We start from the raw sequence: 22,417 nt of genomic DNA, 5'->3' as shown, positions 1-22,417 counted from the left end.
TTCAGAAACTGAACTTCAAAATAAAAACAGACTAAAAAAAACAGTGATTGTTGTTTTGGAATTGCTGCATTTTTAGTGTAATGAATTAAATTGTAAGTATGCAAGTACTAAAAGTTTGAGCTCAAAGATTATCTGCACCGACTTAATGAACGACAAAAAACCTGCACAATATATTTCCACAAGTTTCAACATTTTTCACACAAACATTTCAACCTAGGCCAAATTTTCAGATCACCACAGCCTCACCAGTGCAGAAGAGCTCAGCAGGGGTCCCACTCCTCCAGCTGGGCCCAGTGCCCCCAGATGGAGCTGCTCCAGAACCTGAGACCCTGAGTTCACAAAGGTGGAGGCAAAGGAGGGGTCGTTGGTCTCCACCACCAGGTTGCTCACGAGGCTTCGGGAGCCTGAGTGTCCGCTGGTACCATCTGATCCATCTGTCAGCTCGAAGTGAGACACTGCTTCACTGATGACCAGAGTTGGGTCTGGATCAAGGGAGATTGGAGGGATCTCAAACACCTCATCCCCGAGACTAGGAGTGTGGAACGTTTGCTGTATGCGGAAAATAAAGAAATATGTTGGGTTTAAAAAAAAAACTCTCAGATCTGAACAGATATTTTGTTACACTGAATAAGTTAAAACGCACTTACCTCTGCAGACAGAAAGTGATGTCCATCTCCACTGATGCTGAGATAACTAGCTCCGTCTTCTGAAAACTAAAACAGAACGTTACTATTAAACTAACAACGCACAGCAGAAAAATATTTTATATTAATCAAATTACACGTGGACGAAAACTAACCTTGTGGTTTTCAGAGTAGTCACCGTATGTCTGGGTATCCAAAAACTCCGAATCTACATTTGGTCCGTCCGACAGACCAGAATAAAAGTTAAGATCCATATTAGCCTTGCTTACTTTAAATAAACTATCTCACTTCTTATTCTTTCTAAAACCTAGAATTCATCCAAACCCCCAACTCATTTCACAATCAACAGCAGCTAGCCGCGAACTAGCTAAACACTGATGCTCTGCTTTCAAAAAGCATAACCCGACCTTTCTTCTTCGTCTTCTTCTTTTTCTTCTTCTTCTTCTGTGGTGTTTTATGGCGGTTGGCAAACAACGGAAGCTGTTCATTACCGCCACCTAGTGATATGGAGTGTGGATCAAAATACTTTTAATTTATGTTACTTATATTCTTTGTTCTAATTTTGTTTTTCTAAAAAAATCAAAGTTAAAACAATTTGTACACTTTTACTTCTGGTTTATTTTTGTAATATATTTATTATATTAAATGTTTCTTTGATTTTTCTTAATTCCTCTATCATCCATCTTCTGTGTTGTTAGTATTCCCTGCAGACTAAAATGATGTGTTCTTTGGTTTCTTCTTGTCCACAGTGCTCACATTGACCCGTATCATGTTTTTGGATTTTGTACAATGTTCAGTGCCGTGTGTCCAAATCTCAGTCTGCTTATTAATCTTTCTACTTTTCTGTTCCTTCCTRCTGTTCTCGTTTCTCCCACTTTGAATCCTATAAAACCATCTTGCATTGTTATCTTCTTCCAGTGTTTTTGCTCTTTCAGTTTTTGTTTCTGATTTACTTATTGATATTGTGAGGCTAATTTGATCATTTGTAGCTTGTTTTCTGCTCTGTCTGCTGCTTCTTTCCCTCTGACTCCTATGTGCTGGTATCAATAAAAAGTTTACTGTTAGTCCCATCATTTGTATTCTGAATAGTGTTTGGAGTATTTCTAATAAAATGTCCYGTCGGCTGTCWGGTTGACTGTTCTGCAAACTTATAAGTGTTGAGCTTGAATCTGAACAGATGATTGTTTTTAATGTTCTTGTCTCTTCTACCCACTGCACTGCCAACAATACTGCCAGCATCTCTCCTGTGTATACTGATACTTGATTTGTGATTCTTTCCTTTATTTCTATTTTGAATTTGGGTATTATGCATGCCACTCCTACTTTTTCTGTTATTGTTTTTGATGCATCTGTGTATTTCTGCACATAATTATGATAGTTATTAATATAACCCTGTACCATGTATGAATTAAAAATAAATCTTCTATCTTTTTTCCRGTCCATGAGTGTCTTATCAAATATTGCCTCTGGTGGAATCCAGGGTGGTATTATTGGTAATGGAACTATTGGACTAACATCTAATTTGTTAACTTGAATTTCCTCTGTTTTCTTTCCAATCACCCATCCAAAGCTTTTTTATATCTTTTCTTTCCTTCTCCCAACTTGGTTTTAAAATATCCACCTGAGGTTGATCCAGTAATTTATTGCTAATTGTTTTCTTCTTATTGCTAATGGCATTTCTCCCATTTCAACTTCYAGTGCTGCAGTCGGTGTGGTTCTAAATGCTCCWGTACAGATTCTTAAAGCTTGGTGTTGTATGATGTCCAATTTTTCTAYTTGTGTTTTTGCAGCTGATCCATAAACTATACATCCATAATCCATATTTGATCTAATCAACCCTGTATAAATTTGTTTAAATGCAACTATATCTGCTCCCCATTCATTTCCAGCTAAACATCTCAAGATGTTTAAAACTTTTTTTTACATTTATCAATAATCTTTCGTATGTGTATATTTCATTTAATTTTTTCATCAAACCATATTCCTAAATATTTTATGTACTTAACTCGTTCTATTTCTTGACAGTATAATTTTAATTGTATCTCTTCTGTTAATCATTTCTTTGTAAATATCGAGATATCACTACTTTTGTTTTTTCCACTGAAATTTTGAATCCCCATTCAAATGCCCATTTTTCTATTTTGAGAATAGCCTCTTGTACTTTTTTCAGAATGAATTTTACATTTCTACCTCTTTTCCAGATGGTTCCTTCATCTGCAAAAAGTGTGCATCCCATCTTTAAAACATCATCATTATAGAGAATAGTAAAGGGCTTACAATACTTCCCTGTGGTGTTCCATTTTCTATAACATGTTTCTTTGAATGTTCTTGTATTTTTACTTATATACTTATTTTTGATAAGAAGTTTTTTTATCCACCTAAACATTTTCCCATTAATTCCTAATTTATATAATTTAATTAATAGTCCTTCGACCCATAACATACCGTGAGCATAAACCAACCTTTCTGAAGTGTTTTGGATTTCAAGCCCAAAACGAATGATTTTAAATTGGACAGCGTGAAGCCAATAATAGGCAGAGCTGTGAAGTAACTAAGTACAAATACTTTGTTACTGTACTTAAGTAGAAATATTGGTTATCTGTACTTTACTTGAGTAATTATTTTTCAGCATACTTTTTACTTTTACTCGTTACATTTTTACACAGTTATCTGTACTTTCTACTCACTACATTTTTTAAAAAGGTAAGAAGTAGAAAGTCGTTACTCCTATTTTATTCCGAGTTGTTATTACTTAAAAAATACTATCCTATACTATTGTATCTCCTGGATAGAGTGAATTTAGTTGTGGTTTGATGAGAAGTATAAATATATTCCATTCTGACACCCTATTAACTTGTACACAACCCATCACAGCTGCACACCGTTAGAAAAWATATTTTTTGGAGAAGTCACCTCCCAATTAATGTCATTTTGGAAAATCTAACTGCTCACTTTTACTCAATACTTTTACTTTTAATACTTAAGTAGATTTTGTGTCAGAAATTTACTTTTGATACTTAAGTACAAAAAACATCAGATACTTTAAGACTTTTACTCAAGTAATATTTTTAGAGAAGACTTTAACTTTTACCAAAATATTTTTATGATAAGATACTTGTACTTTTACTCAAGTATCACTTTGAGGTACTTTATACAACACTGATAACAGGTAAATAATTTCAAAGCTCTCCTCAAATTTGGCCTAATAGTCTCTACATGCTGAAGTTAGGTCAAGGCCACAAACATGTTCAAACGGTGTAGAACCGTTACTGCCCCCTACAGGTCGACAGCAGAAACTCATGCTGCATTCACGTACCGTTGGAAATAAGTATTTCAACAAACCGCGGCACAAAATTGAATCGGTTCGTTCCCCGAAAGCCATCAAAATGTTTAAAAAAAACATGTTGTTGGCCATATAATAAAGTTAGTTTCACTAAGTTTTATCTTACAATATCAAATCCTCTACATTTATTATTAGGATCACATATGTCCACTTTCAATGAATGCAGCCTTCTGTCAAACAATTCACACAGAATACAAAACCCATTTTCTGCACTTTTTTATTCTGTATTTTATGGAATAGACTGAATTCGGATTAAACAGTCTATATTCTTAAACTCCACAATCAAATGTAGCCAGTTTAAATTATGCTCATGACGTCTTTTTTCACAGCTGGTTTGAATATAATATTCACATTGAGCAAACAACAAATAAAGTAGAATGTTTAATCTGAAAAGGAATAAAAACATATTTTTAGAAAAAATATCCTAGTTAATTAAAAAAGCAATAAAGCATTGAACTTTTTTCTTCTCTGTTTAATAATACTGATATATAAACTGCAAAGTTAAAGTCTAGCCTCACAAGTGATTTCTTCCCATGTTTCCTGAATTTCTGTGATGGTTGTGACAAAACTGACTCAAAGAAAAAGTCATACACACCGACACTTATCCATTTCCTTAATAGATTTTTGATAATTTCACGATTTTTCCCTCCCAGGTAGTATCTTGCAAGATTGCAGTCTTGATGTAAATCCTAATCATGGACCATTTATCAAATACTTAAAGACTATCTTTAGTTGGTTGAATTTTTTAAAGAACGTTACTCGTCTTGCAAACACATTTTTCCTTTTTTTGTGTAATAAAAAGTGTTGTGTTGCTGCCTTGAAGATTTAGACATTTTTAAAATCTGGAATATTTAAGGGATTTCCAGCATCCTGTGTTGCAGTTAGGGCACACTTTAAACAAATCCTGCCTTTCATCTGCCTCCTACTGCCTTTTAAAAATCACAATGCACACGTCAGTTTTTTCACTGTAGATTGCTGTTATTCATATCACAGATACAGTCAGGTCATAAAACAAGAATAGCGACTCACTGCTGTCAACTCTGCACCATAGTACACAACTGACGAGCTCTACTTTGTACAATAAATTCATCCTCCTAGCACAGTTTCAGTAACTAATATGTCACTTTCCCCTCCCACAGAGTGAAAACACTAACAGTACATCCACACACGGGATCCCCTTCAGTTCAGACTCCTGTGGGGGGAAGACAACCAGAAGACACAGGGGGAAGGTGGGATCTGGTTCTGCTCAGTACACGTGTCCAGTTTCATGTAGCACTTGAGGACCAGCTTTGAGTTTTTTTTTTGATAAGAAAAGTGTATCTGTACAGCGAAGGTCCCCTTTTGGTCACGCTTGGGAATGTGATGGAAATTATGTGTTTAGATGAAAGAGGAGGGAAAAAAACAAAGCTCAGCTTTTTGACATTTTGTCAGAGGTTCAACAGGACAATTGAGATAAAACATAATTCTAACAAAAAAAAAATGAACTCACGCACCTAAATAAAACAAATGAAAAAAATGTAGCAAAACAAACATCATTAATTCATATTGTTACATAATAGAAAATTAACATGATTTGTTTTTGAAAAGGGGTCGAGTCAGATGAGTTTACAGAGTGGGATTCAGTCAGTCCTCTGAGCTCGATGAAGAGTCAGAGTCCTTCTGTGCTATGATGACATCGTCCAAAAGCGCTTCTTGATCTGAGCTGTCATAGTCGCCTTGGGACAGGCTGTCGCCCCCCTCCATTTTAACGTCAAAGTCCGGACTGGTGAGGAAGTGATGGGACGTCTCCAGGTCCTCCTCATCCATCATGTAGGCTCCATCTGACACCAGAGTCTCCTCTTCAACTCCATCCAGGGTGGGGTCTTCAGGGGTGGGCTCTGGTGTGTGGTAGTGATGATGATGGTGGTGGTGATGGTGATGATGTCGTCGACGGCTTTTCTTCGGCATATCTGAGTGCTCCGTCAGCAGCCGGTGGAAGAGAGATTCAGGCAACAAACCCTAAAAAAATACATTAAAAAATCATAAGAATCAACCAATGATTAAAAAAACGTGGAAAACTAGTATTTTATTTAAAAATAAATAAATAAAATGATGTTTTTTTTTCTCCTCTGACTTCAGTGTAGAGAAAAAACAAACTAATGTAGTTGTTCGTATGCTTAGCTACACACTACAGTGGGAGGACAGAGGGAGTAATTATGATTTATCTCTGGCAACACCATGTTTCAGTTATATACAAATAAAGAAAAAGAAAAAAAAAAAACTTGAAACCTACTGGGGTAGTACTTTAGAAAAAAAAATCTGCCAAAATTTACTCCCATGTATATAACTTTATGGATTATTTTCAGAGTTACATTTTTCACTTTACGATCCACATACAATAATCAATATTTCTGGTTGTTTTTCAACAATTTTTAGAATTTTGGCATATAAAAAATAACTATACAGGAAGTAAAGTTGTATTTCTCAACAAATCTGAATGTAGATTGTATATTTGTAATATCCTTCTTACAGAATTGCGAACTGTTTCGGACCACTCGGGTGCCACAGCGATGTCAAGATTCTCCTCCAGATATTCCCTCAGCTCCTGCAGCATGGGACAGAAAGCAGCTCCAACCTAAGGAGAAGTGTTTGGATGTTAGTAAGCAGAAAACAGTGCACAGCTCTTTCTTCTAAACTAGATGTGTGCATCATCGGCTCACCTTCTTTCCTGTCCTCATGTTAATAAGTTTGACCTTCTCAGTACCTGTGAGGGCTTTATCTGCCCTCCTCCTCCTCTTCCTCTTGCTCCTGTTCACCAGCAGCTAAAACGTTACAAATAAAAATGATCACCTTGTCATTGTTTAAATATAAACCTAAAACCAGGGTTAGGTTCTAAAATATTGCTTGTTTATTCRGTTAACAGCTAACCTCCAACATGTCTCCCTCCACTTCATAATCTGGGTTCTCTTTCAGCCATGTGGGAGGGTCCCGTCGTCGAGGGGTACGCTCCAGAGCATCAACTCCATCTAGATCTGATAGCTAAAAAACAGGGGTAATTATTTAATTTGTTTGTTTTTTTTACATCAAACTGTGTGTTGCAGAAGAGTTCAATTAAAACCACATGTACCTCTTGGTCTTTTCGCTTCTTGCGGCTACTGCTCTCCCCTCCTGACCCATTGGGCATCAGGGCCTGCTTAGAGAAAGTRAGCTTCAAGCCCTCCTCCTGATCAGACGACAGAGAGAGAGAGGAGGGGTTTAAACTACACCACAGCTGAAGCTACACACATTGTACACAAGACATAACACTTTAAATTATTACAACAGCATGAACAGTAATTATAAATGACAAGTCCAACAGCTCCACCTTCCCTTTTGTTACATTTTTATCAGCTAAAAAAAGATCAACCTTTACTCTACATAAGCACACCAACAGGTCACAGTTACTGTCATTCATCAGATGAGAAACTGCATCACGACTGAAAACTCTGAAGACCAAAAACATGCATGTTGGGTTGCATTTAGGCCCAGGTCACCTTTAAAAAAAGACATCTGTGATCTCAACGGGATTTGCCTGGTTAAAATTAAGGAACAATAATTCTGTGGTTACACAACTTACGTGTGGTTTAACAAACTTTTATCTTAGAAAAAATAAAATATCCACCATTTATAAACAAAAGTGCAAGAAGGTAACTCAGATGCTGTGAAATATAAGACACAGACACTACAGCTAATTATTACAGATTATTCAAGGACAAGGAGAGTTTGGACAATGTGATGAGTTAAATTCCTCCAACCAGCTGATCAGAAGCTAAATTCTCCTACCACTTTAGTCTGAATGTCTCCTAACATTACTGCAGTGGTTCACATGTGATCAGTGTTATAAAGGTCTGACCTGGTCAAAGGTTTCTATTGAAAATGAGTCTAAAACACCAGGATGCTCATTTAGACAAGTTCAGTTGCTGTCTTATAAAATACTAACAATCAGTACACAAAAAGCCTGCACATTCAAGTAAACTGATTTTATCAGACAAAAACAAAGAATTTTATTTCTGTTTGCCTCTTTGAATCTTCCACTGTATTCTCACCTTGAGGAGTTTTACAGTAAATTCTCCATTTTCTCCTTCTGCTCCGAGGCCGACAGGTGTGCTGCTGGGTTTACGGATCACCCTCGTGTACGCCATTTCATCTCCCCCCAGTTCTGAGCTCGGGTTGAGCTGAGCTTCAGGTACGTAACGCCGCCCCGAGGGCCACTGACCAGTCAGTACAAGAGTACATAAACTGTCCAGGCGGTTAATCAGCACACGGTCCTGGGAGAGCAGAGAAAACCCTCGAGGTGAGCATTCATCATAAAATAAAAGACACAAAGTAAACTTTTTTGTTGTGTCCAGCACTGATATAAAAAGGTTGAATTACCTTTGGCCAGTCAAGTCTGATGGGATCAGGTGGAGGAATGCTGTCCTGAGACAGAGTCATTGAGAGGAGACTATTCTCTTCATCCACATCTCTCACCTTCATGGCTGCGACAGAAAGAAAAGTAGAACTTTAGATGTTTTTGTTGCTGTAGGATTTTTGTTTGTGTGTTAATGAACCTACCTCCTTGGCCCTCCTCATCACTGTCTCCACTATCATCACTGCTACCTGATCGCTCTGAGGATGAAGATCCTGAATCAGAATCAGAATCTGAATCGGACCCTCCCTCACCTTTCCTCCCTCCTTCTGTTTTGTCTCCTCTGTCTTTGCTCCCCTTGAAGCTCCAGCTCGGACCCTGCACTTTGACACCTTGGTGACTTAAAGGTGTGCTTTGCAGCTCAGCACTGATCGCATCCCTGAACAAATGAACGCTCTCATCTCTCTCGTCCTCTTTCATTCTGGGTAAGTCCATCTCAGGCTTGGGCTGGCTGAAAGTCACAAGGGGTGGCGGCGGCGGGGGTGGCGGCGGCGGGGGGAGCGCCTGCTGACTCTGGATGAACTGTTCCCGGGCCACGCTGAAAGAGAACTGTGGGTCTGAGAAGATGGAGAGCTCGGTGCGGCTGACACCGTGCAGCGAAGCTCCCAGCATCAGCTGATGATCGTGCTCTGGTAGTCTCCACCAAGCGGGCAGCTCAGAGCTGCGCGGGGCCAGGAGCAGGTGCTCCTCCAGGGAGGGGTGGGGGAGGACTCGCTCACGAAGGCGACGCAAGAGGCTGATTCGGTAAAGAGTACGTGAAGCACGTTCCTCGGTGATTGGAGCCACAGTTTGGGAAAGGTCTGATGGATCTGGACACGGTGAGAGCAAACAAGACAGCTCACAGTCTGCACGAGTTACAAAGTGAAAATATCCATAAAATAATCATTTATTACTGCAGCTGGTGGAAAATGACCAGAACACATTTTGGGTATTAAATATTTACCTTCGCCGCGGCCCGGGCGGAGGTGACACACCCTTCGGCACATGGCAACAAAGGAGCGGAAGTATCGACTCAGACTCTCGTCAGTTTTCTTATCCAGACGAGCAAAAGTACGGAAACGAGTCCAGTCAAACTCAAGATCTGGTCCCTCTTGAAAACCTGGCTCCTTTTTGATCTTCTCCACTCCAAACGTCGACACCACACGATAGAAATCGCACTCTTCTCTCCGGGTCCACCTTGAAGCAAACGTATCATGATTGTTAACAGGGCTGAGCTAAAATGTTCCTTTTTTTAGGAACTTTGAGGACAAATTTGAAATGTACAAAAAAGCAAAAGTAAATAAAAACAAAGCATTTACCTTTGCTGTCGCTCCTGTCGTGCAATTTCCTTTAGTTTGCTGGCCTGCTCGCACCGCCTGCGCCTGCGGTCCCCTTTGGCCTCGGCTTCAATCTTCAGCTGCTCCTGCCTGTAGCTGCGCTGGTACGCAGTGATCAGCCGCCGCAATCGTGCCGTTAGAGAAGAGCTTGAAGGCCAGTCACACGCTCCACTTTGACTGGTTACGCTTTCTGTGACCACAACTGCCATCTTGTCTTCTACAGAAACCTCATCGTCCACATTCATCGAATCAGGCTTCAGGGAAAATACAATTTAATATTTCTGAGTACACAGGGTTTCTGAACATTCAATATATATATCCAAATAAATTTATGCTGAGGAATCAAGTATGCATTTTTAGACCCGTACCTCATCTAAAAGATCTTTGGTGTGTCTTGATGCTGGCTTGAACTCTGGATCTTCTGAGTATTTATCATAATCAACACTGAACAAAACAAATAAAACACAATCAGAGAAGAGAATCATATCAAGTTAAGCAATATTTTTGTAGACATTTAGTTTATTGACAGACATGGAACATTAATTTTCATTTATTTATTTATAAAAGCAGCATTTATTGCTGCCTCAGTGTTTTGACAGTTAATGTATTTCTACTTTTTAAAGGCTGGGGTGCAAATCTTTAAATAATTTCTTAAACTTGATAGCTGGATGGACACATAACAGTCTGCAAATAAACAAATATTTTCTTAAACAGCAAATTTAAAATAGTGTTGTGTAAAATAATCACAATAAATGAAACAGCAGCTTGTTGAATCCCAAATATTCAGCAAATCGTCCAAGCATTGGAAACTTCATTGAAAAGAAAACTATTAATCTGTGAATCTTTTGTTGCAAACTTAAGTAAGAGGAGTTTAACAAGAGAAGTACTTTATTCCCTCTTCTGCTTTATTCTTTACATATTTTCAATTGATTCTAATAAAAGTATATTACTAGATAATATTAGTAAGTATACTCTGTTAACAATGTTACACAACGCATGCCCAGATATTCTTACATTCTTCTTAAAACAGGACCCCAAACAATATCACTTTATGCTGAAATAAAGCATCATTATTAAAATGTTAGGTTTAAAGMTGTCACAGATAACGTCAATACGTGTCTGATTTTATTTATGGTATGAATTCTTGTCAAACTAAACGACCGCCCAAATGCTGAGGGCCACGAAAACTTCAACAATCTCAAAATGATAAAAAATGTCATTAGTGTCTTGGATTAGCTCCTTTCATGTTAAAGTTTAATTAGGTTATCAACTGTGGCTTTTATTGCAGATTAATCAATCTTCATGCTCCTCCTCCAAATTATTTTAAGTTATTATTACTACCACTCACTGAAAAAAATATACACTGCAAAAAATATCCATGCAAGTCTTGCAATCATATATCCAGCCAAAAAGTATTTTTGATCTTGTTTTGAGACTGATCTACTAAGCAAGAGCAGAGTGTAGGGCTGGAACAATTCCTCCAATAATTCGATTACAGAAAATCCTCGAGGCAAGTTTATCTGCCTCGAAGCTTCGGAAAAAAAAAACATACTGTTATAATCAGCGCACTTTTGTCCGCCTGGAATTTTATTTGTGTTACACACAATGCTACGATGTTAGCGCTTCCGCTAACAGTTACACTGTCYACGCGTCACGCCTGTATGCTTGCTGAGCGCGATATTAAGCTTTAGAAGAAGATGAAGAGTGCCGAAACGAAGCGCTCAGAAAACGACAAACTATAAAAAGCATGGGAACATTTAAAACTAAACAGAAAAGACAACGCGCAGTACGCTTCACATCCTTGATGTTTCTGCACCYGAACAAAAACAGCTGCTGCATGTACCGAACACGTCCGGAGTCAACAGGTATCGTTCACGTTCCCTTTGGTTACCTAAATCTGTGATAATCTGTCATGTTCCAGATGTACAAGGAGGAGGTATATTTAAGCTAATGTTATTTGCACTGACTAATCATGGTGACCTGGCAGGGTTTTATTAAACAGTGTGTAAGTTGTGTGATTAAAAACAAGACTCACTGTAAGTTTGTCAGATAAAAATAAAAGCAAAGCAACAGATCGACAGCTTGAGCTGAAACACGTTTATATCTTGATATGCTTTTATCTTAGTTTAAATGAGATACTTGGAGTAAATGTTTCAAGTTTAAAAATATTTATAGAAGATAGTTTGATTTTTTTAATTATTTGCTGCTGCTTTTTATGATTTTAGCCTTCATTATACTGTCATATTTGTTTATAGCTAAGCAGTCAAGACTAACTTTTTTATTGCCTAAATGGGAGCCCTGTATCAACCTAACAACAGTCTTAAAATAATTTTTGTTACAATTAACAAGTGAACTCTACAAAACTCAATTGCAACACCCAAATGTTTATTGTACCCTTTTTACTTATTAAATTTCTAACAAAAAACAGAAAACAAAAAGACATTCATTTTTCCAATCCATAACAATAAATTTACAGCATTTAGATTCAGTGATGGTTAAAATGATTCAGTGACAGAGTGCTTTTAATGAATGCTTCATCAAACCTTACATATATAAATAAAAATGAATAGAGTTAAAAATGCATTAATTAATACAACAGGTGTAATTTTACTTTGATTGCAGCAGAGTCATCAGCAGGTGTAGATTACCCCTTTACAATATTAAATAATTATATTTCTCATAAAATAAGCTTAAATAATTACTGCAGAACATGACAATTTTTTTATATCCAATTACTTGATAAATCGTCAGAATAATTGATGGATTAATCGATTACTAAAATAATCGCTAGCTGCAGCCCTAGCAGAGTGTGTTAAATTATTCATCTTGTTAGCTTGAAAATTTTACATTATTTCAAGAAGTCTTACCAAGTGCAGTTATCTTACTGCAATGGTGGATTATTGATCTGAGAGGACTCAACTCAGTTTGAAACGACTAAWTTTTGCTGTGAAACTTACTCATCTCCCAGCTCGGCATCACCGGTGTGCTGCTCAGCGTCGATGGCCTTATCATCAGGCCGACCAACTTTCTCCAGGAAGCAGAGGCAGGGGTCAGCCCGCATGGTAGTGTACATCTCATAACCTGGTAACAGATTTAAAAATCAGTGCACCCGTCCTTTATCTACTGCTTGCTCTAGAGTAGAGTCGTGGGGGGCAGCAGCTTGAGCAGGGAGGCCCAGACCGCTCTTTCCCCAGCCCCCTGTTCTGGGAGGATTCCAAGGCGTTCCCAGGCCAGCCGAGAGACTAAATAGTCTCTCTAGCGTGTCCTGGGTCTGCCTCAGGGTCTCCTCCCAGTGGGACATGCCTGATCCACCTCCATGGGAGGCACCAGATGTCCAAACCACATCAACTGGCTCCTCTCAATGTGGAGGAGCAGCAGCTCTACTCAGAGTCTCTCCTGGATAACTGAACTTCACACCCCATCTAAGAGAGTCCAGCTACCCTGTGGAGAAAACTCAATTTGACCGCAAGAATCCCCAATCTTGTTTTCYTTCAATGAAATTAAATAAAAAAAAACTTGGCAAATTCAAACATTGAGGCTGCAGAGACCCAACAGAAGCCACAGAACACAAACTGAGCCTTCATTTACAACATAAGCCCGCCTGACAATGTGTTGGAACATTAGTAAGTAGTAGAGAAGAACCAGACCTACCATGTTTGAACACACCAGCAAGCAGCGAGCGGTCTGCATCAGACTCCCACCATGCTGCAGGCACTTCCTGCTGCTCCATCTCTGGCATCCAGATATCAACATCCCTGAAAGAAAAAAAAAAAGCATTGCAATCTGTCTTCAAGTGCATCGAAGTGAGCTGCAGTAACAGAGTCTAAGTATGTTTACACTTCACTAAAAGAACAATGAGCATCAGATACCTGATATGAGCTCCCTTTAAGACAGCATCTGCATGTTCACCAATAACTTCCTGTTTCAGGTAGTAGAGCATACGAACCCTCAGCAGCACTCTGAGAAGGCAAAGATTTTAGTTTTAATCATCAGATAAAATTGAATAGATGCAACAAAATCAGATCACGTTTCACCCACTTGTTGCACTGATGTTTAAGGTGCTTTCTGTAGCTGTCATCAAGCAGCAGAGTGTCGGGGTTGTACTTGCGTATCCACTCGACCTTCTGTACATCAAAAGTACTCTGGGCTTTTACCCTCTTACCCTTCCTACCTCTTGGAACAGGGATTGAAAGACCTGGGGTAAAAAACAACAACATGTTTTTGTGTCAACTAAACCTTTTGCTGCAACTTTTTGTTCATAGAAATCAGTTTCTTTTTAAATAATTAATGGAGAACTTTTTGTGTAACCTCTTACCAGAGTGGTTTAGTAGTGTTTGAGGTTCACGGCCGTTCTCTGGTGGCGTGATGAGCTCCCAGATGAAGCTCTTAATGTTTTCATCTCCACGATAATGCAAGAGACAAAAGACCAGGATAACGCGGCAAATGGTTTCCACGTCACGTTCACTCAGACGCCTCTTACATCTGGCATGGGACAAGATATCCCTCCAGCGACCCCAGCTTTAAAAGATCAAATAGAGGAAAAAAAGAGTGTAAACAAACAGATGACAGTAGAAAAGATAATGTAAGCAGGTGTTATTTTCGTACCCGTAAACAAGCAGGTGTTTCTCCACCCGGAAACAGTCGGTGCGGCCGTAACCCCCTCCGCTGTGACGGTCAGAGCGTCGAGAGGAACGCGAGTGTCTGGAATTGGCAGGTGGATACTCGTCATCGCTGTCTAGATCAGACAGGTCTCCACCTTCGCCACGTAAAGTGGAAAACTGACGTGTCTGCTTGCGAATCCTGGGGGTGTCAATCACAAGAGTGTTCTGCAGGAAGAACAACAAACATTTATTTAGATATTCTCTGCAATAATTATTTACATGAAATTATTAATTAAAACTGCAGTGAAGCTGAAGAGCTCTTCCTTAAAATCAAACACCACAGCTTTACCTTCTGATTGATGGTATCCATGTCTATGTCTGCCTTTTTGGCCCACTTCTCCCAGAATTCAGGGTCATCGAGGGCAATGTCATTACGGTTCTCTGAAGCCACAAAGCTGGCTTTGGAGAAAGTAGACCCCTTTCCTTCACTCTCAATAGTAATGGTGGTGGCTCTTCGCTGAAGGATCTGGTCAATGTCTTCCTCACAGAAACGACTCCCTTCATCATTCTCATCCATGATGGCTGCGTAAGCTCCTTTCCTCAACAGATCCTCGATCTCCTTTTTAGAAAACTGCTGGAGCTGTTCGATGCGACAAAGTAATTTACATCAGCGATGCAAACTGGACTAAACAAAATATTTCTTATCGTAAATACTGAAATGTAACATGTGTGACCTAATTATAATGGCAGTTTGAGCTAGGATAAGATTTGTTTTTACCCCATTAACGTTGCTTTCTTTGTTGCCACTCATGCTTTGCAGCACAGCTCGATCCAGACCAAGCTTCAGACTTGCTTTATCCAGCATCTCCCTCTCATAGGAATTCCTGGTAATGAGTCTGTAGACTTTTACGGCCTTGGACTGGCCGATACGATGACACCTGGCTTGGGCCTGGAATAAGAACAACAAAAAGGGATGAAGCATTGTTCCGAATTATAAATGTAACATTAGTGACTGCAATAAAATACTGTACAGTGGTGCCTTGAGTTACAAGTTTAATTCGTTCTGAGATGGAGCTCTTAACTCAAATTGCTTGTATGTCAGATCAGTGTTCCCCATAGAAATAAAATAAAATGCCCTTAATCTTTTCCGGACCCCCAAAAAACACAGCTATTTTTTGTTACGTTTTTAAATCAATAAAATTATTATGAATAACAAAAATTGAATAAAAATACAAAACAGAATTTATTTTCTGCAATGAACTATAGTAGTTTTATTAAGTAAGTACACTGTAAAAGGTACAGCTTCAATATGATGCAGACTGTGAAGTGCTGCGCTCGTACTGCTTTGCTAAGTCYACTACACGCACATCTTTCTCGTGTTTTTCAATAATTTCTTTCTTCAGTTCAATGCACATCATCCGCTTCTTTTTCTCAGCGCCATCCGTTGCTCTCACTTTTTTTGGTCCCATAGTTGGCAAAAGCAGGTTCATGAAGTTTTAAAAAAATAACTGCGAGTGGAACACAAATGCTTTAACCATGAGCTAACTGCTTAAAGCTAATGAGTGAGACGTGAACACTTGTTGTGGTGTTCACTCCTGCGTTTGTGGCGCCATCTAGCGGTGGGGCGTGTGAAGTTCGCTCGTAACCCAAATTTTAGCTATCAACTCAAAGCAAAAATATAGTCTCAAAACACGTGTTAGTTAGGACACTCTTAAGTCAAGGTACCACTGTACCTGCAGGTCATTCTGAGGGTTCCAGTCCGAGTCAAATATGACACAAGTGTCAGCAGCAGTCAGGTTGATGCCCAGACCACCTGCACGTGTACACAGCAGGAAGACAAAACGATCCGAGTCAGGCTTGCAGAAGCGATCGATTGCAGCCTGTCGCAAGTTCCCACGAACTCTGCCGTCGATTCGTTCATAAAGGTATCTGTAACAACCAGAATCATTTTAGAAGTTCATATACAAGCTTTTCACGATGCTTTAATACATATAAAGAGTGCGATTGATACCTCTTGTTGATGAGGTAGTCCTCCAAAATATCCAAGCAGCGAACCATCTGGGAAAAGATGAGCACTTTGTGGCCACCAGCCTTGAGACGAGGCAGCAACTTATCAAGTAGCACCAGTTTCCCGGCTGACCGAATTAGAGCCTGCAAATGAAAGTCAGGGGCCAGGGGGTCGTACACCTCTCGCAACTCTGCTATGATCTTCTCTTCTGCACCTGAACAGGACAAAAAGMCAAAATGGCACCAAAATTGGCCTTTAGCTGAAAATACACAATAACTACTGTAGTTACTTAAACACAAAAAGTTTAAAATGCCATACAATAGTTAATAACGCCGTACCATTTATGAGGTAGGGGTGGTTGCAGCACTTGCGGAGCTCCATCATTGTGTTGAGCAGATTGGGGACATTGCTGTTGCTARTGGCCCCTAAACTTAGGAAGCTGAAGTTCCTCTCCAGAATGGCCCGGTAGTACTTCTTCTGGATATCAGTCAACTCAACCTAACAGGAAACAATGAGTTTCATTTATTAGTGACCTTACAACTGGGAGCGATGTTATGATTTAAGATGCAGCTTAATGAGAATAAAAAGTCTGCTATGAGCTCCTTGAATAGTAGTCACTCTGTTTCGTTGCATTTTCTCTCTTGAAATCTGATATTCCTGCTATGTTTTAATACTATTAATTAAATCCATCATTAGCTAAAGTAATCCTTCTGAGGTACAGTTGTTTTAAGAGATAAGACTGACCTCAATAATGGTCTCCTGTTTGGGTGCCAAGTTCTTCTCCACATCCTCTTTAAGACGGCGCAACATCATAGGTTTCAAAATGGCCTGCAGTTTTTGCACCTAAAAAAACAACAACAAAAAAACAAACTGCTGCTCAGAAATAGCTGTTCAGCAATTACCTTGAGGAAGAAACTCCATGTAGATGTGATAAAGGGATGTATGCTAATGTCTAAGCAGAATTTTTATACCTGCTCCTCAGTTTTGAGGTCTCCAAAATCTCGAAGAAATTCAATTTCAGAAGGAAACTGAGCCGGCTCCAGGAAATGAAGTAGACTGAAAAGTTCCTCCACGGTGTTCTGAAGAGGAGTGCCGGTCAACAGCACTTTGTGTTCCTGCAGGAAATGGTAGAGCAAACGTTAAAGGACAGCAACACATGATCTGTTGGAAGTATGCAAGGCARCACCTTCTAGTTTCTCACCAAATCAAGCATCTTCAAGCTGTCCAACAGCTTGCAGTTTCGATTTTTAAGGCGYTGAGCTTCATCAATGATCACACAACGCCAGGAGATCTCCCTCAGTTCAGGACAGTCGGACAGAATCATCTCAAACGTTGTGATAAGTGCATCAAATTTGTAAGCACCTGGGATCAAATGTCCCTGTAAACACAATTTGTTTTCGCAATTTGTTAGGATTTAGGCACAATTTAGGGTTCAGTGTCTTATATAAAAACATTGACAAACAGGAGACTGGAGGTTGAATGACCTTTAAAAAAGGACAACTGTACTTACAAAGCTTCGAGAACTGTGACAAACAAATACAATTACTATAACAGAAAAGTTCACCTTGTCATCTTTGCAGTACATTTCATACTGCTGGATCATCTGTCGGCTGGCAAGGCTGCCGTGGTAGACAATGGCATTCATGTGAGTCCAAGTGGCAAACTCCCTCTCCCAGTTGGTGATGGTAGAGAGCGGAGCAATAATGAGGAAGGGGCCTTGGATACCAGTAGCATATATCTCTGAGAGCAGAGTGATGGACTGGATGGTTTTCCCCAGACCCATCTCATCTGCCAGAATACAGTTCTGCCTGAAAAACAAAAKACAGAGCATGAATCCTGAGAGAGGTACAAGGAGTTTCACTAAATCAGGCTTCATGCAGGTTTCAGCAAGTTAAATTTAAGACTTTTTAAGACCTTTTTAGACCATTAGGATAGACATTTAAGACCAAACAGATGCATTAACAGAAACATTCACATAGTCCAAGAAATTTTAACATAGAAACCTTTTCAATTTAGCTATTAAAGAARATTTAATTTTAATACAAAAACACTAAATTATCTTCATGAAGCGATCATATCTATGAGACCTCAATACCTACTGCTGTGGATCGCTTCCAACAGTGTGCAAAAATATCTGATATCAAGCCAAGTCTCATTGAAAACACATTTAACCATGTTTAAACGACAAGCAGTGGACATGATTGAACTTCTTTGTTTTTTGGGCAGGTGAACAAGCRGACGWATGGGGGGCACGGTAGCAGCAGCAAAGAGGTTGAAAACATGGAAGTAAACGGTGCCATTTTTTGCCTGCAGTTATCACTGYATTTGTATTTTAATGCGTACAAAGACCGGTAGCAAACATGAAGACAGATCACTCTGATTGCGGCGCTTTACTGTTTATTCATGCAGCTTCTTACACTTCTCAGGGATGATCGAAAATAAAAAATTAAGACTTGACAAAATTAAATTTAAGACCTTGGATGAAAATCTGGGTATTAAGATTTTTTTAGGCCTAAAATTTTGATTTTCAAATTTTAGACTTTTTAAGACTTTTTAAGACCCTGCACGAACCTTGCACTAAATTATATACAGTATCAAATGGGTTTCATCATGTGGTTACCTTGTTATGCTTTAAAAAAATATGTATTTTCATTTCTAGCAATTCCAGCATTCATACTCCTATTTAMATTACAGTTTGAATGCATCACACAGCAAAGCTAGCTGCATTTCATGACTACGTTTGCAAATAATTACCAAAGATTGCAATAAACACAACATTTGTGTTTGGGATAGATACCTGTTGTACCAGTTGAAGAGAAGCCAGTTGACTCCTTCCAGCTGATATTCTCGAAGTATGTTGCCATTCTTGTACTCTCGAGTTTCTTCCAACTTCTTCCATGAAACAGCAGGAGGTCGTGCCTGAGGAGAGAGAATTGAATTAAAAAAAAAGGACAGAAGAAACTTGTGAGGCTCCAATTAGAAGTAATGTTATCCATGTCTTTCTAGTTAAATGCAAGGGGAAATTGTACAAAAACTCCCATCAGTAGAATTTTAATAAATTAAAGCTTGTTGGTGAAAGGAAGTGTTTTGAACTGTACTACATTCTGATGAAGTTTTTTCTTCCAAGGTACGATGTCTGCTGAATGACAACTTTATGACTCTGTTTAGGTGTTTGAGGTTTTACACCACTTTTGAAGCAATGATATGCGATGGTAATAGTTTAATAAATCTTCTGTCATTCAGACTCAGCTCATGGCTTCAATCAGCGCTGCAGTGACAGATTGGGCCAAAGAGTGATTATCTGCTGTTCAAGTAAGTCTGAACAGTACTAGTGAAGTATAATGCCTGGGGTCAGAGTTTTAAGATAACAAAAAAATGATCACTGACAGCAAACTATACTGTACTCATGAGCATGCTGCAGTTACAAAAAGCAAATGAATAGCTTTTACATCACATCTCCACAAGTTTAGGCCTGCTGAACAGGCAACGTGACAGAGTTACGTATAATAATTGATTTTTAGGTCATGATGTAAGAACAGAATGACGTTTGATTTGAATGGAGTGTACATGAAACAGACATTATAGTACAACTGTTTCATAAACTTCTGAGATCTGAGTGTAAATTCTTACTTTTGTTTAAACAAATACTTTCATACTGAACTGAAGTGGAATTCAGCCCTAAAGGCTGCAACATACTTCACGAGACATAAGACCAGGGTTCAACAAGATTTTTTTTTTCTTTTTAACCTCCCTGACAGGGCAGGTGACAACGAATGCTACCTGCTTGACATGAAAAGTTACCTGCCGGAAACAAAAATGTTCAAATTTTGACAAAATGAGAAAAACGTGTACCGTATTTGTACTACAAAAATATTAACATGGTTATACAGAGGTATTTAACATGTGACATCGGATTAAACAGATGCAAACATTTTAAACTGAGTTATTAACAGTCAATTGTTTTATCAAGAACATCTTCAAAAACTTTTTTTTAGACCTTTCCAGTGTTTTCCCTAGATTACTGACCTTGAAGGCGGGGCTTATGAAAACAGAATGATCAACAGCAGCAGCTTTGTTTTAAATACAATTTACAGAACATGAAAAAGTCTACAATTTGCATTAAAATAATCGTATATAACCTATCCCATATCTAAAGATACATTTAAGATTTTTTGAACTGGAGTCTCCCTACAACTTAACGATAAATCTAATGTTATTTATACTAATCAGAATATAATTAGAGATACCTTAAATAGGTATTTTGCCTTGTCAAAATATATTAAAGTGGCTATATCATGTAAAATAAACTTTTTTGAGTTTTATATCATGCTATAATGTTATACTCTCATAAAAAACATGCCCAAAGCCTTGCTTTGACTCATTCATGCATGTTTGAGAAATCCTGCAGAGTTTTTAGGCAGCCATGCTGAGGAGCAAAACGACAGGTGGGGACCAGAAACGTCTTTCGGTACCAGAAACGCCCCTGGGACGTGTCTTTAAGCCGAACCTCCTCATCGCGGAGTGCACCCCCTCCCCCCTCCCACACACCCCGCTCATGACTCCTGCAGGCTCTTGGGTGAAAAACCGAAAGTGAAACTGAAACTGTCTGCTCAGTTCTCACTCAGTGAAGCTCTTTTCAGATTAAAAATACKTTTGAGGAAATGTATTTTCAGATGCCAAGTAAAGTGCATCATAGCACCCCCRACCCCCACCCCCCCACACAAAAAGAAAGATCTCCAACTTAAAAAAATAAGTAAATAAAACAAAATGATAAAAGAAAACATTTCATTATTTTACCCTAAATAACTAATATGTCTAACTTAGACATAAAACAATTTCAGATAACTAGAATATAAGTGTGGTGAAGCCAAATAAATGTTATATCGGCCTGCCATACAGTGAGCTTCTGCCTGCTGAATTGACCCGCTTCTGTGCTCTCATCTTCATCATCAGAGCAGAAGCCGATACTAGCAAGATGGATTTATGTCGATCCTGAAGTGGTTGTTCAATCAGAGCCAATTAAATAATCATCTGACATGCTTGTTTAATTCAGTGCTCTGAACCTGCCTCTGACCTCTGGAGCAGCCTTTTTTTTTCCTGGACTGAAGCAACGTGCTAAAACTAAAATATCAATCATGTAACTTTAGCATAGAAATGGTCTGTGACCCCTCAATGTTACTATCGTGTGTTTCTGTGAATTATCAGTCATCCAGGACACGGAGGGAAAAAAAAAGAAGAAAAAGAAGAAACTGGACTTCTGGAGCTAAAAGATTTATACAGCATGACTCGTGGTTAGTGAATTGATCCGCTGAATGAGCGTTCAGGCTGAGGTCACTTTGAAAAACATCAGATATATCGGATTCAGTTCCACATACTGAAAAGAACTGGGTTGGATTTGAAAAAGAAATTTAAGAAATATATGAATTTGTCACGTRCAGACTGTCATGTAAAAAAATCCCACATCATCTGCCTCCATTTTGCATATAAAAAGGTAAAAAGACCTGACGTGCAGTTAATGCAATGCAAGATAAAATTGCATGTGCAAATAAAATTAAGTGACTTTATTGTTTGTTCTAACGTTGCACAACAAAAGCATTAATATTCTATTTTTTTTTTGTTTTTCATCCCCAAAGAAAAGCATCGATAAGAACCGTTAAAACACCGGATTGATAAGCAATATRGATAAGCGTAGTAGTGTTGATAAAATCTTACCGAAACCCAGACCTAAATGTACCTTTGCTATAATTTTTTTAATTTTATAATTTTTTTAGCAAAAGTTAAATCTTACTTTTGTTTTAAGGACTTTGAAGGACTTATCCATGCCTTCATAACAACTCGTCTGGATTACTGCAACTCTTTATYTAGAGGGATGGATAAATCGCAGATTCAGCGATTTCAAATGATCCAGAATGCAGCAGCACGGCTRCTCACAGGAACCAGGAAGCATGACCATATAAGGACAATTCTGGCATCTTTACACTGGCTACCCGTCTTTTATCGAATAGATTTTAAGATTCTTTTGTTAACTTTTAAAGTTTTAAATGGGTTAGCCCCCCCCCCCCCACCCCCCTTATCTTCA

At 38.7% G+C, this 22,417-nt stretch overlaps 2 protein-coding genes across 3 annotated transcripts in view; both read right to left on the bottom strand.

Annotated features, from left to right (window-relative positions):
• The window catches only part of tox4a (TOX high mobility group box family member 4 a), an 11,425-nt gene extending 10,353 nt beyond the window's left edge, over positions 1-1,072 (bottom strand). The window contains exons 1-3 of the mRNA XM_014008943.1: positions 800-1,072; positions 648-713; positions 247-549 (exon numbers count right to left, since the gene is read on the bottom strand). Coding sequence (XP_013864397.1) covers positions 247-549; positions 648-713; positions 800-898 — 468 coding nt within the window. The 5' untranslated portion in view covers positions 899-1,072. The remainder of the gene's footprint in view (positions 1-246; positions 550-647; positions 714-799) is intronic.
• A 3,366-nt stretch (positions 1,073-4,438) lies between these two features.
• Positions 4,439-22,417, bottom strand: part of chd8 (chromodomain helicase DNA binding protein 8) — a 25,971-nt gene continuing 7,992 nt past the window's right edge. For both annotated transcript variants that reach the window (XM_014008941.1, XM_014008942.1), the window contains exons 13-39: positions 19,136-19,257; positions 17,903-18,146; positions 17,540-17,716; positions 17,310-17,453; positions 17,083-17,181; positions 16,677-16,836; positions 16,342-16,552; positions 16,064-16,259; positions 15,109-15,279; positions 14,680-14,970; positions 14,335-14,555; positions 14,045-14,247; positions 13,768-13,924; positions 13,599-13,688; positions 13,381-13,484; positions 12,687-12,810; positions 10,098-10,173; positions 9,712-9,983; positions 9,357-9,589; positions 8,560-9,222; positions 8,380-8,483; positions 8,052-8,273; positions 7,094-7,189; positions 6,895-7,005; positions 6,687-6,788; positions 6,497-6,601; positions 4,439-5,985 (exon numbers count right to left, since the gene is read on the bottom strand). In XM_014008941.1, coding sequence (XP_013864395.1) covers positions 5,611-5,985; positions 6,497-6,601; positions 6,687-6,788; positions 6,895-7,005; positions 7,094-7,189; positions 8,052-8,273; positions 8,380-8,483; positions 8,560-9,222; positions 9,357-9,589; positions 9,712-9,983; positions 10,098-10,173; positions 12,687-12,810; positions 13,381-13,484; positions 13,599-13,688; positions 13,768-13,924; positions 14,045-14,247; positions 14,335-14,555; positions 14,680-14,970; positions 15,109-15,279; positions 16,064-16,259; positions 16,342-16,552; positions 16,677-16,836; positions 17,083-17,181; positions 17,310-17,453; positions 17,540-17,716; positions 17,903-18,146; positions 19,136-19,257 — 5,073 coding nt within the window. In that variant the 3' untranslated portion in view covers positions 4,439-5,610. The remainder of the gene's footprint in view (positions 5,986-6,496; positions 6,602-6,686; positions 6,789-6,894; positions 7,006-7,093; positions 7,190-8,051; positions 8,274-8,379; positions 8,484-8,559; positions 9,223-9,356; positions 9,590-9,711; positions 9,984-10,097; positions 10,174-12,686; positions 12,811-13,380; positions 13,485-13,598; positions 13,689-13,767; positions 13,925-14,044; positions 14,248-14,334; positions 14,556-14,679; positions 14,971-15,108; positions 15,280-16,063; positions 16,260-16,341; positions 16,553-16,676; positions 16,837-17,082; positions 17,182-17,309; positions 17,454-17,539; positions 17,717-17,902; positions 18,147-19,135; positions 19,258-22,417) is intronic.

Source organism: Austrofundulus limnaeus, unplaced genomic scaffold (genome assembly GCF_001266775.1).
Source record: "Austrofundulus limnaeus strain Quisiro unplaced genomic scaffold, Austrofundulus_limnaeus-1.0 Scaffold54, whole genome shotgun sequence".
NCBI lineage: Eukaryota > Metazoa > Chordata > Actinopteri > Cyprinodontiformes > Rivulidae > Austrofundulus > Austrofundulus limnaeus.
The sequence above is the reverse complement of the archived record's forward strand: the minus strand, read 5'-3'. Positions and strand labels throughout refer to the sequence as shown.